General features: G+C 41.5%; 1 protein-coding gene across 1 annotated transcript in view; it reads right to left on the bottom strand.

Moving 5' to 3' along the window:
* Positions 1-4,320: 4,320 nt before the first annotated feature.
* The window catches only part of LOC122926437 (protocadherin gamma-C5-like), an 82,092-nt gene continuing 66,716 nt past the window's right edge, over positions 4,321-19,696 (bottom strand). The window contains 3 exon segments of the mRNA XM_044277814.1: positions 4,321-4,538; positions 10,851-10,939; positions 11,800-11,858. Of these exon segments, the coding sequence (XP_044133749.1) occupies positions 4,321-4,538; positions 10,851-10,939; positions 11,800-11,858 (366 nt within the window).

Genomic DNA, 19,696 nt, shown 5'->3' with positions numbered 1-19,696 from the left:
GAAGAGGATTTGTGATTATTACCAGTTACCTGGTAGCCACACACAGTCAGGACAGCTGTTTTCATGATTTAACAGTATCAATCATTTTCTTTTTTTTATTGACCCAGCACATCTGAAGTGAGAAATGAAATTAACAAATAGACTTAAGATTTTCTTCATTGTAAGAGACTACAAACACACCTGCGCAGTCTGATTCTAAAGCTACACTGAATCCAAATGTTGCCTGCCTTTTGATAACATACATTCTGTAGGTTAGGAAGAAGTAGGGGCAGATGAATTATGACTGTTGGATCGGGGTTTGTATGTAGCGTGTTACTATGCAGATGTATAGGTCTGCGCTGGAGCTGTAGACATGGTAATATATTTGTAATCAAGACTATTTGCTTAAGTTGTTTTTATTTTAGATGCATGGGGACAGTAAAAAAACAAAAATAAATTGGTTGCAAAGGTGTTCATACCCTTTGAACCGGTATTTTATATTAAAAAAAAGTAAGCAATGTAAAATATGAGGCAGTGATGTCTTTAGTTCCGAATGCTTCAAAAGGCTCAATATTAATTTAGCCAACACTAATACTGCCTTATACAATGATATCCGCAAATAGATTCCTTCCATTATTATTTTTTTTTTACTGTTTGCAAATGTAGAAAATAAAATAAACCCATGCTTGATTAAGACATGCACATATGGATCTTATTCCAATGCACCTCTGGATACCTTATGAATTGTTAGCATGCAAATTTCTGTACAACTGTATGAACATTATCAACCTCAAACAATAGGTGTATAAAGAGACTCATCAGCCACTTGTAAATTGTCTTTGTGGCCTGCAATTTAGGGTATGATGTGAACCTAACGCAATTGTAGTTTATTTGAAGAAAATGCATGCTTTAATTGTCTATATTTAATGCTATGCCTCTGTCGGCAACTCTACTTTTATCTGTACTAGGCTTTTATCTCTATATGGCTCTATAGCTCTAGCTACATTCTGTAAAGGTTTGCCGAATCTAAAAAGATTGAATTAAAGGGTTTATCCAGTATCAAAAATAGCCCCATTCCGTGTGATATATTTACCCCTGCTCCCTGCCGCCAGCTCCTGCTCCCCGTTTTCATCCGTGTACAGGGAAAAGCAGCGCCGGCAGTGCGGGGACCAGGAGCGCCGCAGGGAGCAGGAGTAAATGTATTCTGACGGAGGGGCCCGGCACATGGGGGGCTGTTGTAGATAGTGGATAACCCCTTTAAAGTCTCTTTACACTGACTGACTATGCAAGCAATTATCAGGATCACCTCAGTTGTTACCTATAATTGCCTGATCATCAGCGGAGGTGAAAGCTACATTTACATGAAGCAGTCATCTCCTCTGTATGGGGACGAATGATCACTACTGTTATCGCTTATCCACAGATTTGTTGTTTCTGAGCAGCAGACTGATGCTCACTCAGAACGTTCTGCTGCCCGGAAGCCATTATTTTGGTGACCACATCAACAATACTTTCCCTTTGCGAACGAACGTTCACTCATTCATCAGGTGATGGCCAGCATCTTTACAATTTTTGGGAAAGAGTGTTCCTAGGAACAATCCTTCCTAATAATTGTCCTGATTGTCGGCCAGACTAAATGTGCAACCTGATTAGCTGCACATGGGCCCTGAAGGTTAGGGGGCTCACAGTTACCTTAAAAACAATAACGCTCCCTACTGCCTATTAGATCACATGTAAGTTCTTACTCTCATCTATGTCTCACAATATTTGGCAGAATAGCACATAATTGCCATCAAATTGGCAGTGAAAAAACAAGGGGCCCAAATGCTGTTCTTGTTCTGGGCCCTTCTGTTTTCAAATTCTTCCTCTGGGCTACATCAAGATTTTTGGGAGTATAACTTTTGTAGTCTATAGGAGTCTTATGCAATTCAAAGTATTCCTCTGGATTGGAGCTATAGCTCAATTAAAATTGCAATGCCATGCCACAAACATATTGTGGTTTTTCAGCTATGATTTTCTTTCAAATAGTATAACACTTAGATGATGGTTTTGCTTGAACCTAGACCTGTTGCATTTACACTAGTGTTGATCGAGCACCAAAGGGCTCGAGTAGAACACTTTGCGATGCTCTGGGTGCTCTACAGAGCAATGGGAGAAACCAAGCATTAAACCAGGCACCCCCTGTTCTGAAGTGGGGAGGGTGCCGGGTCCCAGGTCTATGCAGAAGATCGCTGTACAGTGAGGGAATCCCCCAGTGTGAGTCTGCAGCTTAGGGGTCCCTGCTCTGACTCCATATATAGCTATGTCCATATATGGAGTCAGTGCTTGGGGACACCCAGTGTATTTAAATCTAATTTAGCCTCTATTTCTGAAAAGTTTCTGCAGGGATTTGAACTCACAACCTTCTACATTAGTGCCAAGAGTCTTAACCACTACGCTATACAGCTACATGTTAACCTGCAGTGAAATGCTGCTGTATAGGAATACTTACTACATGACAAACTACTATGAGTTTTTTTCTGACAGTTTATCATTCAGCTTTATCGCTGAGTGGTTAAAATCCTTGCCTCTAATGTAGAATGTTTTGAGTCCAAATCCCGGCAGAAACTTTTTAGAAATAGAGGCTAAATAGGATTTAGATAAACTGACTCGAGCATTGTGCTCGAGCACACGAGGTATTCGGCCAAACACTGCGATGTGCCGAGCATTGGGATGCTTGAGCCGAACTGGTGTTCGGCCGAGCATGCTCGCTCAACACTAATTTGCACAATACAAATTACTATTTTTGACCTTATCCTATATGTCCATAGTCCATATCTAAAAATGACATTGTAATGTTCATTTACGCTATGTTAAAATGGAATCCTACTGGGCTGACTATAAAAATGAAAATATATTTGCAATACAGAGTCTACCACCATCCTCACCCCAATCTTCCTGTTCCTATTTCCTGTTTACCTTAAACTGCTAAATTTATTGAGCAATCATTTCAGTTTGCTGCTTTGTGATTGGGAGAGGAAGATAATAGCAGATAATACTTCTTTTAAATACTTTTGCAAATAGAATTAAAGGTATTCATCTGGTGGTCACCAGGCAAAAAAAAATCTAATGGTTGCTAGGCAACCTGAACTGCACAATAAGAGAAGTATACATGGATTACATAAAGGTATGTAATATGAAATAAATTTACTACAGTGTAGTTAGGCAATAGTTCATTCAGAAGTCTGTATTCAGGATTTTGTGAGGACAGGTGCATTTAATAGGCTATTAAATATATTGTCCCATCAGATTAAAAATCAAGATAACACAATGAATAGTACTAGATTATTTGCTACACAATCGCTTATACATTATTACAATCACAACATACATTCTTTACATCTGAATAAACATAGTTTTTTTTTTCTACTTTATTATATGCAGTCTTTTTGTTATGTTTATGCCTGCTTATGTTTTGACAGGTATAGAAAGAATTGGGCACAGTACTGACTTGGGAAACCAACCGGGCACTTCATTGAATATCAAAATATATAAAGTTTGTATAATGTTTCCTGGACATTGCCTTCTTTTATGTTGATCCATCCACATTATTACAGTTGCTTTGTGTTTAAGAGACATCTCGTTCCATCAAGATCTATGATCAGGATATTCCTTGTTGCCTTCTGAGTTAGAGCTTATGATAAATGTATGTTACATACTGCACACATGTCCTTTCTGCTAAACTTTTCTGTAACAGTGATAGCCATTAACTTGAGTTTTGAGTAAATGAAATTCTTGTTTCATAGGTTTAGCTTGGAGCTTTGGCTAGACAGCAAGGGCTCAGACTACTATTTTTGTAAAGAAATGTCCTTAAAGAAGAAGAATGTGCTCTGTACTCAGTAACATTGTTACTATTATTTTACATAACACAAAAGAGCATTATCTTATAATGTTCTGATCTATTAAGAATATTGTATCATTATAGTAAATGTCATCATTAGAATACAGTTTTAAAAAGTAAATATTAAGTGCAAAGTTTAAGTCAATTGACTTTTGTCATTTTTTGTCATTGACTATTCATTTTTTGATGGAATTGTATGTTTTTAGTTTGATTTTTAGAAGGGTGGGATTTAACAGGACAATCAAAAAGATTAAAAGTTTGGTAAATACAAATTATCATTGCATGTATGAAAAATAACTTTAACGTCTCCAAAGTAAGTTCTACTAGCATAACCAACTTGTTTTCTATAAACTATGAACATTCCCCTTCCTTTTTTTTAACCTTTCATTGTAACAATGACATTCAACACGATTTGGATGGGGTTAAGTGCTTAGAGGATTGGGTTCTGCTGGAGCAGAAGGTTATTTCTTCTCCTTTTTGGCTGCTTTTTTTTTGTTTCCTCCTGAAGGTGGAAGGACATTTCCTTCCTGTTTCATGGCAGCGTTAAGAGTAGCAGTTCCTGGAATATATATGTTTTTTCTGTAGTCAGGTACATGCTGCAGAGTAAATTGGGGTCCATAGCAGGCACCAAGACCCATTGTCCCTGTTCCTCCTCCAATATTGGAGTTTTCAGCAGCTTCTGTAGAATGAAATGAAATATTTATTAATACTTCATAGTTTTATGTTAGCATTTAAATATATCATCTTAGTAGATTGTCACTAATTCACCTACTTTTCCCAGAACCAATTAGAACATTTAAAGTCAAACTCATAGTTAACTAGTAGTAACTTAGATTAGCAAATGCTTACCCAAGCTCAGTCTTTCCTAACTGGCCAAACCATATTATAGACAACTGCAGCCATTTTTTCCTTATGAGGACAAAGTTTCTTCCCTGACTCCAGATTAAACCATTATCATTGCAATATGAGTAAAAAATTGTAATGCTTAAAGTTGTGAGGTAAACTTGTAGCTCTTTTACTACTGTCATTTTATCTACCATTAATTATACATCTTGTGATTGAGTATTTGAAATGTTAACTGCATTAACTGTAGCAAATTCATTTACTGATGTTTAACTCAACTTTTTGCCATGCATAAATGGTCTTCACTGGTCTTTCCTACAGTTCTCAGAATATTTAAAACATGTTGGTTGTTTCTATTGACTATGGACATATTTATGCATGTTAATATGATCATCTTGAAGGTGCAACTAAACAAGTCCAAGTTTTCAGCCTCCCAACCCATACAATGCAATCAAAAAGTCTTCAGACCCTTTCCCTTTTTATATTTAGTTATGTTGCAGCCTTGTGCTAAAATAAAATATAAACAAATAATTCTGCAGTCAATACCCCATAATAGAAAATTGAAAGCAGAATGTTTGAAATCTTTGCTAATTTATTGACATGACACCTAAAATTGAGGCCAAAATGTTCAATCTTGGTTTCATCAGACCAGATAATCTTGTTTCTCACAATCTGAGAGTCCTTTAGGTGCATTTTTGCAAACTCCAGGAAGGCTTTCATGTGTATTTTACTGAGTCGAGGCTTCTTTCTGGTTACTCTGCCATAAACCCCAAATTAGTGGAATGCTGCAGTGATGGTTGACCTGGAAGTTTCTCCAATCTGCACACGTGATCTTTAGAGTTCAGCTGGAATGATGATTGGATTCTTGGTCAGCTCTCTTACCAAGGCCCTTCTTCTTTGATTACTTAGATGTGACTTACTTAACCTGCTGGTCCTCAATGAAACTTGAATTCAGTAATCTGACACTGCTTTCCCTGCTACTCTATCTTTTGGTGGCTTACATTTTTTTCATACCCCCAGACCTGAGAACAGTCATGGTTGTGGAGTCAACATATTTCTTTCCTCACAATGCACCTTCCGGGTCATTTCCCCGGTTTCATCACTTACATTCCCATCTTTTGTGGTCCACATCTTCAAGTCTTTAACCCACTCCCCCAGTTGTATACTGATCTGGCTTATCCACCCAGGACCTGGATCACATTATTGCCTGGATTCCACATTTCCTCTCCTCAGAATTACCAACTCTCATTTTGGGTGAATTTAGCATTCCCATCTATATCTCTCCATCTCCCCACCTACCTCCCAGATTCTGTCTGTAACCCCCTTTCTTGACCTTTCACAACTTTCTAACTATGAGACACATAAACACAATAAAAACGCTCAACCTGGTCTTTTTCCAGCTCTGCTCAGTTTCTGACTTTACTGACTCTCCTCTTCTGCGCTCTTACCAAACCCTTCTCTCAATAACTATCGCAAATCCTCATCCATATCAGCATACTCCTACATATCACAAACTCAGAAATCTCCATGCCATTAATTTAATCCTCATAAACATATAGACACTCTACAGTCATCATTGTCCCCAGTCTCTTCCCTCTCCTGTCCTGATCTGGCTGCAAAACATTATAATGATACCCTCAGATGCATTCTAAATGAAGTAACACTCCCTAAACTTAAAATCTCCAGACAGAGACAAAAGCAGTAGATTTGGTTTTCAGTACCCTCTCTATGCTGACAATACCCAACTATACACTTCATTCCGTGACATCACACCTGCTCTACTACCAAATGCCAGTGTCTGTCTGCCGTCTCTAACATCATGTTCTCTCTCTACCTGAAACTGAATCTTTCAAAAACGGAACTACCATCATGCCTAGGCAGCACCAGGGCCGTCTTTGCCGCAGGGCAAAAGGGGCAGCTGCCCCGGGCCCAGTTGCTCCTGGGGGCCCATGGGAGCTCCGTTTCCCGACTCCCATTCACTAGTGACTAGGTTGGGGCGTCGCTAGGTTAAAACATTCGGGGCCTGGGCCCCGGATGTTTTGTCCCAGGCCCCGAATGTCCTGCTTGCTTGCTAGATACAACTGTATTGCCGTACACAGAACGGCAATACAATTGAATCTTACACTGGGAAGAGGCGAAGGACCTGTGGTGACATCACAGGTCATGTGATCAGCAAAACAGGCTGTGATAGGATGACCTGGATGATGTCACCATCATGTGACCAGTGCAGTGAAAAGGGAGGAGCCTAATGCAGGACTGGAGAGGTAAGTGAAGGGAGAGGCAGAGCAATGCTGGGAGTTGTAGTTATTTGACTGGGATGTATGTTAGGGCTGAAGGGAGGGATGTTATTGACATGGGACTGTATGCTGAAAGTGGATGGTGGGGGGAATAATGTTTATGTACATGGGTTTAGGCTACGTTCACACTTGCGTTTGGGGATCCGCTTGTGAGATCCGTTTCAAGGCTCTCACAAGCAGCCCCAAATGCATCAGTTTAACCCCAATGCATTCTGAATGGATGCGGATCCATTCAGAATGCATTCGTTCGGCTCCGTACAGCCCCCCGTTCCGTTTTGGAGACGGACCCCAAAATGCTGCAAGCAGCGTTTTTGTGTCCGCATGGCCTTGCAGAGCCAAACGGATCCGTCCTGACTTACAATGTAAGTAAATGGGGACGGATCCCTTTGCATTGACACAAAATGGTGTAATTGTAAACTGATCCGTCCCCCCATTGACTTTCAATGTAAGTCAGGACTGATCCGTATTGGGACTTAGAAATTCGAATCTAATACAAACGGATCGGTCCTGAACGGATGCATTTGTTTGTATTATCGGTGCTGATCCGTCCTGTACAAGTACAGGACAGATCCGCATGAACGCAAGTGTGAAAGTAGCCATAGGGGGTGATGTTTGCATTGGATTATGCGTTGGAGGAGGTGATGATATTTACATGGGACTGTATGGTGGAGGGAGGAGTATGATTGCAGGGGGCACTGCAGATCCACAGGACATTATAGGCATCTTATTACTATTGGGGGCTCTATAGGAGGGTCTTATAGATCCGCCTTATTTCTACTAAGCGCACTATGGGGGCCTTATTACTATTGAGGGGAACAATAGGGGGCCTTATTTCTACTAGGGACTCTGTGAGGGTATTATTAATATGGGAAGGCTCTTCTAATAATGGAGGGCATTGTTGAGGAGCATTATCACGGTTGGGGCAGTGTTACTAATGAGGGCATTCTAGAAGGGAATTACTATTGGTGGGACTATGAGGAGCACTATTACTATGGGGGCAGTAATGTTTCTTCAGGATGGTTTTTGGGGGTATTGGGGGGGGGGTGGGGGCGTAACTAAAGGCTCATGGGCTCCGGTGCAAGAGTTCATCTTGGGCCCCCCTTCCCTCAGTGCTTTGTGTGTCTTCTTATGCGGCACAAGTGTCTTTGGGCCCCTTCATGCTCCTGGGCCCGGTAGCGACTGCTACCTCTGCACCCTCTATAGCTACACCCCAGGGGGGGGGGGCACAGAAAGCAGCAGGATAACACTGTGAGGACTCCAGTTGGGGGATAATGATAGAATGTGAGGAAGCTAAGATGTCTGTGTGTCACACTCTGCAGAGACAAGGCGGCTGAGAGAAGTTGTCCAGACCGAGTGGAGAAGATCTACGGAGAAGATGATGACAGAGAGGAGACGTCACCTGGAGGCCCTGGATGTGACAGGTAAGTGCTGCTGTATAGCAAGTACAGCAAAGTGCGGGGGGGGGGGGGGGGGGGGCGTTATCCAGGGGGCCCAAGTAAATTCTTGCCCAGGGTCCAATCAATATTAAAGACGGCCCTGGGCAGCACACCCACAGTCTAGGTCAAGGATCAGCAACCTCCAGCACTCCAGCTGTTCTGAAACTACAACTACCAGAATCCTTTCTCTTCTATGAGAGTTACAACAACAGCTGAGTAAGTGTGCATGCTGGGAGTTGTAGTTTCACAGCAGGTCTAGGTGCTATGTTTGACAATGTTCTTTCTTTTACCCCCTATATCCAATCAGCATGCTAACTTATGCTGCATATACCTCAAAAACATTGGAAGCAACAAAAACTCTTATTGTTACCCTGATCTGTTTGTCTTGATTACAGTAACTCATCATTAATTGGTCTCCCTCTCAAAAAACTCTCCCCTCTCCAATGTGTTATTAATGTAGCAGCCAGGCTCATCTGTGTAGCCAGCAGTGTGTGTAGATCCACTGTGCCAACTAACAAGTTTGACTTTGGGCTAAACATAAGGGCGTTGTCTTGGTGGTTCCCTGGTTTTCACCCTTTAACCCCTGTACAGGGATCTGGTCTCTGCCGCAGGGAACCAACCAGGCTGCTACCTCCTGGAGTAGTCCTGGTGTAGTTGGCTACTAACCTACTAGGGTTAAAGACACTGATGCGAAGCACCAAGGACACAGACAAAATGGATTGTCTAAACATAGTCCAAAGCCAGGGCAGACTGAGTACGTGCTTATTCCAAGTAACTATTCCAAGGTCTGGGCAGGTAGAATATGTGCATAATCCAGGTAAAAATTCCCAGGTTGAGACAGGCAGCAAGGAGCAGAATCGGTGGACAGGCAAGATGTGGTACATGGGTAGCCAGACAAAAGATCACTCCTTAGCTGGTTACTAGAGACTTGAGAACCTCAAAGCTCAGGCGGGGAGGTGGAACCACAGCCCAGCTAAATAAGGAGACTGATCAGCAACTTAACCAGCACCTGGACAGGGGAAGGAGGAAAACATTAACTCACTTAATACTGAAGGAAAGTTCACTGAGCACTAATCCCAATTCACACAGGGAGAGCAGAGTCACGTCTGTGCCTGCCCCGGGACAGCAAGACAGTGGTGAGCATGGACTGCCGGCATGACAATCTGTCTAACTGCTATTCAGATGCCTCTACCCTGTGCCAGTCATTGCACTGGTTGTCCATACTGGTAGCATTCAATTAAAACTGCTCATTCCCACCCACAAAGCTATCCACGGTGTTGCACCCCCCTACATCTCTGCCTTCATTTCTCTACCACACTATCTGTGCTTTAAGCTCTGCAACTGATTTAAGATGAACATCCACCATAATCCACCTCTCACTACTGTCTTCAAGACTTCTCCCAGGCTGCACCAGTCCTCTGGAATGCTGTGCCCCAAGCAAACACCACAGTTTGAGGAGTTCCCTAAAAACGCATCTTTTTAGGGTGGTTTATCATCACATCCCCTAATCTAACTCTTCACCCCCCCCCCCTTAAACATCATTCTTCTTCATCAAACACTACCACACCCCATGCACTCAAATGCACTACAAATATTGGCTGGTGGCTGGCTTATGCAGCTTTATATACACTCCCTTATTTTATTAAGATGGCTGGACTATTGTATAAAGCAAGCACTTTTTTCATTTTTTGTCACCCCTATATCCTCATGGATCATACGTTCTTGTGAGCAGGGCCCTCATTCCTCTTGTTTTATTTGTTGCTATGTAATGTATGATTTTGTTTGTGCATGAACCCTCTGATTATAAAGCCCTGCAGAATATGTTGGCGCTTGTAAGAGTCCTGGTTGTTGCAAACTTCTTTAATTTAAGAGGCCACTGGAGGCCACTGTGCTCTTGATAACTTGTAGTGAAATAGATTTTTCTGTACCCTTCTCCATCTACCCTTCTTCCGAGATCCGGCGCATGCCCAATAGAAAGCTATGGCGCATGCGCAGCTCGGGCGCATGCGCAGAAGCTGAAAGCGAGTCCGATGCCCATAGCTTTCTATTGGGCATGTGCCAGATCTCGGAAGGTCGGGGACAGCAGAAGCCGCCCAGCGAAGTGAATATTGATGAGCTGGGTGGTGCTTCAAAACGGCAGTTGGGCTGATGCTGGCTGGGCGCAAGTGGAGCTAAAACCCTGCCCCTTGGGCAGAAAGAACAGCGATTACTTCAGGTTATAAAACACTGAGTTTGCAGTATTCATAATGTGGACAGGGGTTATACTTATATGTTTTCAATGCACATTAGAAGGCCTGTGCATGCATATGTACAGCTAATTATGGTTATTGGGCCTGTCAGTGTCCCTTTAAGGAATAAATTGCACCAGTAACATTTCATTTGTAAGTTTACGTAAGCATGCTGTTAAGAACTAACCAGTCGCTGATGCCAAAATCATTGCTTGAAGCCTTTCTGTTTCTACAGGGTTGTTTGGCCAGATGCCGGCCTCCTCCGAAGGTTGTGCGCTGGGGAGTTAATTATTATGGTGAAAACAGATAAAAACATGTTAATTCATTTGTAAATATCTTTGAATACCTCTATGAAAAATCAATATCTGATCAATGGGGGTCCAACAGCTGTTTGAGAAGTCACCTGCGCTCCTGTGAGCAGTGTAGCCTTCTCTGTGCTCACCAAGCACAACACTGTACATTGTATAGCGGCTGTGTTTGGTATCACACTCAGCCCCATTGAAGTGAATGGGGGTTAGCACGATACCAAGCACAGCCGCTATACTATACCTGCACCAATCAGATACTGATAACCTATCTTGAGTATAGGTCATCAGTATCAATATCTCTGAAAACCCCTTTGAAGAAGTGCCTCTAATGAATAAAGATTAATCATTGTATAATTTACAGTGAAACCTTTTTTAACCACCCAAAATGACACTGGAACAAGGTTTTCTAGGAGGTGGTCTTTGCATAGAAGATGAATGGGACTGGGTACCACTTAATATGTAGTGGAACAGAAAATCTGTCCATAATAAATCTGCTCTGGATGAAGTAATGGCCATCACAAAGAGGTGACCCTTTGGAGAGGTTTCCATGTATTAATTCATATTCTTAACAGTTTCAACATGTCAGATTGCTGTCAATGAATGAAAACATTCTTGTTTACATCCAACATCTGAGAACCTGTGCAGACGTAATACATCTCACAGCTCAGGAATGATGCAATGTATGCAGAGTAGGTAATACTTTTGAGCACACCTGCTGCACAAAAGATTTTTAGCTATTTCCAGACACCTTCTTGTCATGGTTATTATAGTAACTATCTAGTTTTCTATGTATAAGAAATGTATAAGAAAATATATTCATTTACTAACCTACTGGTCCCCGGTCTCTGCGCCTGTGAAAAGTGCCAGTCTATGTTGGCTTGTGCCTGCTGAAAAAAGGGAAGAAAAATAGGGAAAGTATATGGAGAATATCAGAAATACTATTAAAAGCAATATGTTTACTTGCTGAATTCACACTGTGTATGTGGTGCCTAAAAACTCTGCAAACTTATACACCTACATGTCCATAGACTTAAATGGGTAAATCACATTTTTCAATAAATCATTATTTTATACCATGTATTTCTCTTTATAATGGTGGTCTATGGCGATTTTCATACACATTCACTTGCATATGGCTGTCTTTATATCTAATTGAACCACTTCAAATGGTGCAGATGAATGTAATGAATAATGCAGTGTGAATTTAGTCTGCCTATTTTTTTTGCCTACAAAACAACTCAAAACTTTTTGCACCAACACAGCAATATTGGCTATAATATTTACATCTTTTAGGGGTACTTACTATTTCAGGTACATGCTTGTTAACATTTGTTTTTTATCAATTTAGTTTTTGGGAGGCTGTAAAATAAATGCATTTTAATGACTATATCAGGGATGGCCAACCTGTGGCTTTCCAGCTCTTGTAAAACCCACCATGCCCTGCTGTAGGCAGTCTGGGCATGCTGGGAGTTGTAGTTTTGCAACAGCTGGAGAGCCGCAGGTTGGCCATCCCTGGACTACAGGTCATTCTAAAAAAAATTAGCATATTGTGATAAAGTTCATTATTTTCTGTAATGTACTGATAAACATTAGACTTTCATATATTTTTGATTCATTACACACAACCTGAAGTAGTTCAAGCCTTTTATTGTTTTAATATTGATGATTTTGGCATACAGCTCATGAAAACCCAAAATTCCTATCTAAAAAAATTAGCATATCATGAAAAGGTTCTCTAAACGAGCTATTAACCTAATCATCTGAATCAACTAATTAACTCTAAACACCTGCAAAATATTCCTGAGGCTTTTAAAAACTCCCAGCCTGGTTCATTACTCAAAACCGCAATCATGGGTAAGACTGCCGACCTGACTGCTGTCCAGAAGGCCATCATTGACACCCTCAAGCAAGAGGGTAAGACACAGAAAGAAATTTCTGAAGGAATAGGCTGTTCCCAGAGTGCTGTATCAAGGCACCTCAGTGGGAAGTCTGTGGGAAGGAAAAAGTGTGGCAGAAAACGCTGCACAACGAGAAGAGGTGACCGGACCCTGAGGAAGATTGTGGAGAAGGACCGATTCCAGACCTTGGGGGACCTGCGGAAGCAGTGGACTGAGTCTGGAGTAGAAACATCCAGAGCCACCGTGTACAGGCGTGTGCATGAAATGGGCTACAGGTGCCGCATTCCCCAGGTCAAGCCACTTTTGAACCAGAAACAGCGGCAGAAGCGCCTGACCTGGGCTACAGAGAAGCAGCACTGGACTGTTGCATGTCATTCGGAAATCAAGGTGCCAGAGTCTGGAGGAAGACTGGGGAGAGGGAAATGCCAAAATGCCTGAAGTCCAGTGTCAATTACCCACAGTCAGTGATGGTCTGGGGTGCCATGTCAGCTGCTGGTGTTGGTCCACTGTGTTTTATCAAGGACAGGGTCAATGCAGCTAGCTATCAGGAGATTCTGGAGCACTTCATGCTTCCATCTGCTGAAAAGCTTTATGGAGATGAATATTTCATTTTTCAGCACGACCTGGCACCTGCTCACAGTGCCCAAACCACTGGTAAATGGTTTACTGACCATGGTATTACTGTGCTCAATTGGCCTGCCAACTCTCCTGACCTGAACCCCATAGAGAATCTGTGGGATATTGGGAAGAGAAAGTTGAGAGACGCAAGACCCAACACTCTGGATGAGCTTAAGGCCGCTATCGAAGCCTCCTGGGCCTCCATAACACCTCAGCAGTGCCACAGGCTGATTGCCTCCATGCCACGCCGCATTGAAGCAGTCATTTCTGCAAAAGGATTCCCGACCAAGTATTGAGTGCATAACTGAACATAATTATTTGAAGGTTGACTTTTTTTGTATTAAAAACACTTTTCTTTTATTGGTCGGATGAAATATGCTAATTTTTTTAGATAGGAAATTTGGGTTTTCATGAGCTGTATGCCAAAATCATCAATATTAAAACAATAAAAGGCTTGAACTACTTCAGTTGTGTGTAATGAATCTAAAATATATGAAAGTCCAATGTTTATCAGTACATTACAGAAAATAATGAACTTTATCACAATATGCTAATTTTTTGAGAAGGACCTGTATATCATGGCTGCAACACTCAGTAGTTCTAGTGAACCAAAGTCTGATCTCCATTGAGTGATCAGGGGAACTAAGTTCAGTTTAGCAGAACGTCAGGGGGTCCACGTCTTGCAAGCAAAATCTCAATAGCTTCAAAGCTAATTATTGTACAGTGATCACTACAGTATGAAACATCCATGTAACCAAGGTCTAATTGAAATAAAATATAATGAAACATGAAAGGGTGAGATAACATGCATTTTCAATGGCTGAAAAATCTTTTAGTGGTGAACATGATTCTAATATTTTCTTATAGAAAAGAGAAGGATGGGGGTACGGCCGCACAGTAAGGTTTCCTGATGTAGTCAAAATTAGGAGTTCATCATAAAAGGAGAGAAAGCATAAAGGACAGATGATTTTTTTTTTCCTCTTTTTTATTTTATTTTTAAATGCATTCCTGGTTTTGGCTTTGGAAACTGCATCAGGAAACCCTACTGTGTGGGCTGCACCCTGAAGGGCATATTGAGTACTGTGTAGTGGATATTCTAATGTCTCATGCACACAGCTGTACAGCTGCACATGGAGTACCAGGCTTCATATTACATCATGCTTCATACTACTTCATACTACTGTGTGACTTATGTGACATGCTTCTTTGATTGCATACGTACCAAAGTATAGTGCAGTACCAGAATCTCTATGGGTGCCCTATTACAGCTCAACAGACCACTGAACTGTAATACAGTTGTGTGCAGAAGGATTTAAAGGGGACCTATACCCTCTCCTGACAGTGTCTGTTCAACTGCTTGCATCTGCTGATTAATAACAATTTCCGGAGCATCTATTCTTATGAGTCTTAGGCCTCATGCACACGACACTTGTTTTTTGCGTCCGCAAATTGTGTGTTCGCTAAAAAAAACTGATGCGACATCCGTTATTTTTGGAGGATCCATTTTTTTACCACAGATCCCTTGTAATAAATGCCTATCCTTGTCCGCAAATGTGAAAAAAGTAGGACATGCACTATTTTTTTGGCTGAAGGGGAAACACGGACAACGGACGCGGAACACAAACGGATGAACTATCAGCATTTTTTTGCTGACCCATTGAAATGAATGGGTCCCCATCCTATCCGCGAAAAAAAAACGGAACGGAGGCCGTGAAAAACATGAGACCTGACGTGTGCATGAGACCTTACAATGTGCTATTCCTTTTGTTATCCCTACTAGAAGCTAGGTCTCATGCACACAACTATATTTTCGGTCAGTGTCCGATCCGCATTTTTTTGTGTGGATTACACACAGATCAAATCAATGCTATGGGGTAGCAAAAAATGCTGACCGCACATAGATGTCATCCATTTCCTTTCCTCATCTGTGCAGCCATGCCACAAAAGTTATAAAACACGTCCTATTCTTGTCTCCTTTGCGGACAAAAATAGACATTTTTTTCAGGAAAGTACGGGATGCACACATCCAGTGTCCACATTTTAGGGATGAGCACTTTGCAGACCGCAAAATGGACATTTGTGCTTGAGGCCTTATGAATGTATTGCTAGCACTTTGCAATCAAGGTCCAGGTGGCTGTTACCAGTTGGTGTCCCTGCACAGTCTGACATTGGCAGTACTGAGAATATTAGACTGTGCAAGGACAAATCCCAAACTGGTAACACCCATCTGGACCTTCATTAAAAACCGCTAGCAATTAATGTATAACTTCTAATAGGAATAGGATAGGTCATCAATATTAAACCCCTGCAACCTCCTTTAAGCCCCAACAGTAATAATCCTCGATAGTAAAGCCAGTCACAATCTCTATTTAGGCTCCCTACCAGCCCCACTGACACTTATCGTTCGAGATGAGCGAAGCGACTTTGGATGCTACATCTGAAGTCGCTTCTCTAAAAAATTTGTTATAATGCTGTACGGAGTATTAAAATGTATAGGCTCCGATGAGCCAAAGTAAGTTATTCACAAAGTCGTGCGGGACTTCATTGAATAATTTCTGTAATTGATTATTACAGTGAAAAACTTTGGAACCGAACTCTACTTCAGTTCCAAGGTACCACTCGAAACCGAAGCAGAGTTCGGTTCCAAGTTTTTACGGTAAGTGTTTTTTCACTATAATAATCAATTATCAAACTTCTCGCGCGACTTCATGAATAAAATAATTTGGCTCATCGGAGCCCATACATTTTAATACTGTACAAAGACGAATCTCCGTACAGTATTATACCGAATTTTTGGGCGAAGTGGCTTCAGATGTAGTATCCAAAGCTTCCTTCGCTCATCTCTACTTATCATGTAAAAGTCCCATGGCTTGGCAGTGGTCACTGGCAGTGCTACCCGTTCCCCAACTCACTATGATCCCCCTCTGAGCAGCCCTGCCAGGTGCACCCATTCAATAAAAAGAAAATACCTTTCTGCATTCAGCAGTGCTCAGACTTGGAGAATGTGCCCTTCTGATTTTGCTCTGTCTGCACTCCGCCTGGTTTAGGGCGTGCGGAGGCGGCAGCGCAGTCTAGGACAGGGCCAGGCGAGCACACTGTTGTAAAGAGGCACTCTCCTAGGCTGCAAGCTTGTATAGGTCTATGACCACCACGAGTCTTAACAAACGAGTACACATTCACTCTGTTGCAGACAGCGCACTGCATGCATCCCGCCAGTGCAGTTCAGTGAATCATTCAGCCTTTTAACCTGTTTGTTTAACAGTGCCTGAATGCCCCCTTGCAGTTTGGCGCCTGAGGCAACTGCCCCCCTGGCCCACCCCCATGCTATGCCACTTCTTTTCAGAAGGTTAGGCAGGCAGGTGACAAACTGAAAGCTGCATACTTCACAATATTAGGATCTCACATGATAACCTGGTGTTGGGTTTGGTATATGGTGGCTGTAGCATACACAATCCATACTACAATGGGTATCAATAAGTATCATGTGAAGTAATAGCCTTTATTACAGTGGTTTTTCTTACTCTTTAGACCTAAAATATACAGGAGGTCATTTATTTTCCAGAAATATGCCTATATAAGGCCTGTCTCATTCATCTTTTTATTAGCCTGTTTTAGGCATGGAAAATGGTCAGCAAGGAAGCTGTCCTACATTTAGACTGGCGCTGGATGAGCCGAAGTTATAGAGAGGCCTGTGCCTTTCATAACTTTGGCGGATTGAGTCTAAAGCGCTGGTCTTAATAATTGAACCCCACAGTGTTCTATTTTCTCCTTGTTTGAAAATCTAATACAATTACTTAGTACAGTGGTCTCCCAAGTTACAATGGCCTCAGGATAATAGAACTATATAGGTTTTCTAGGATCGCCTCTCTACAGTAGAGTGCTTTGTACTGCTTTTTACCTGTGCCAGGATAAGCTTCTCCTTTGGACACCAGGTGAAGGCGGCTCTACATTTTTTTTTTCTTGTGCACGTGCGTACTGTAGATAACCCTGAAGAAGCTTTGTCCTCAACATAAAAAGTGACTTCCAGCAGCTGTCGGCCCTTGCTTTATATGGAGTAGTTAGCTGCTTCATTTTCTCTTATGCTAGGATGACCTTTATGGGCTTTGGAACCAATTACTTCTTTTCTATAGCGTTACGGTCTCAAGTTACAGTATTTCCAGCTTATAATGGTTGTCCTGGAACCAATTAATATTGTAAGTTGAGAGACCACTTTGTATTTGAACTGGATCCAGAGAAAATTGTTACACGATAAATCTAATGCAAACTACATCTGTGGAGGGTGCCGAAGTAACCTCATAGCAGTGACAGCCTCGGTGTGCCCATAACAGTAAAAGCCATATGACACCAGTGACAGCAACAAATATCAGTGATAGCCCCAGGATTCCTGTCACATTACCCTCAAAACAATGATAGTGCCTCCTAACAGCGAGTGTCCTCCATACAGGGGTGGACTGGCCATAGATCCTACAGGGAAACTTCTTGGTCCTATTCTTTTTAATGTTTTTGAAGGTGACAAAGGGGTATTCGAGTTGGTACAAGTTATCCCCTATCCACATTTTGGTGCCCTAGGCGGAGCAGGCAAATTGCCAGCCTTCCTTACCCCCAATCAATTTAAAGTGACCCTACTTCCTAATCCTAATAAAGATACTAAAACACATTTGGAAAAAAAGCAGTAAACGGCAGATCCTGTGATTTACAAGTGATGTCTCCACAGATTTCAGTTGTTTATCACTTTCTTTATATTCTCCATTTGGTCCAGACCACCATGGGTAGACATATCAAGTTAGGGGTGTGCAGCCCCCTCTGCCACATAAGAAGACACCAGTATATGGTACATGAAGACTGTTACAGATTTCACAACTTAGACCCCAAATTTATACAGACCTCAGATCAGCCTCCAGTGTCAAGTATATAATGCTCCATCCCCCTTCCTCAGTGCCCCAAGTAGATAATGCCCCCCTCTGTACTGCCAGGTATATACATACAGTTGTGTTAAAAAATAATAGCAATGGGCCAGATTTATCATTACTCTGACAGCTCACTCCACTTTCACATGTGGCTAAAGTCAGTTTTAGCCAAGTCAGATTTATGATCGGCCCTTTAAGACTGTAATAAATGTGGTTTGACGGTAGCAGTTTATCCGTCAGTAAGCAGCTTTACAAAAGTCGCACATCTTTACGAAAAAGTTGCATGTTCTATTAAAAAGTCTCATAAGATAAGCATGGTCCTCACTGGAGTGAAATTGCGCAATTTTTTGCGACTTTTTTGCGACTTTTTAAATAGTCACAATAGTAAATCTGTCTAGAGATTAATTTACGTAAGAAAACACGCCCACTTTCAGAAAACTGGCGAGCATACTGCAGAGCAGAAAAAAGTCGCAAATTTTTGCGCAGTTTTAGTGATTGCGCGAAAATTTGCGACTTTTTCACTCCATTATTCTGACTTGAGCTAATGATAAATCTGGCCCAATGTGTTTTTAACAGTAAATAAAGCTCAAAATCCTTCTAACAGCTTCTATTTCCACACACACAAATGCATTGGGAACACTACACATTCTATTCCAAATCAAAGCATGAAGAAAAATATATCAAATTTGTGTCGTTCCTCTAAAAAAATTTAAGAAAAGTGAATATTAGACTGTTCAAAAAAAATAGCAGTGTTTGTATTCTTCTTTACAAACTGAAACATTCACTATATAAACTGAAAAATGTTTGAAGAAAATTTGAAAAATTCCTTTGAATCACTTATATAATATTTAGTTGTATAACCTCTGTTTCTGAGAACTGCTGTACATCTGTGTTGCATGGAGTCAACCAACTTCTGGCACCTGTGAACAGGTATTCCAGCCCAGGATGATTGGACTACATTCCACAGTTCTTCTCTATTTCTTGGTTTTGCCTCAAACTGCATTTTTTATGTCACCCCACAGGTTTTCTATTGGATTAATATCCGGGGATTGGGCTGCCCACTCCATAACGTCAATCTTTATTGGTCTGGAACCAAGATGTTGCACGTTTACTGGTGTGTTTGGGGTTGTTGTCTTGTTGGAACACCCATTTCAAGGGCATTTCCTCTTCAGCATAAGGCAGCATGACCTCTTCAAGTATTCTGATGTATTCAAACAGATCCATGATCCCTGGTATGCGATAAATAGGCCCAACACCGTAGTATGAGAAATTTCCCCATATCATAATGCTTGTGCCACCATG

Source organism: Bufo gargarizans, chromosome 2, assembly GCF_014858855.1.
Source record: "Bufo gargarizans isolate SCDJY-AF-19 chromosome 2, ASM1485885v1, whole genome shotgun sequence".
Taxonomy (NCBI): Eukaryota; Metazoa; Chordata; class Amphibia; order Anura; family Bufonidae; genus Bufo; species Bufo gargarizans.
Note: the sequence above shows the minus strand (reverse complement) of the source record. Positions and strands in the feature narration are given on the sequence as shown.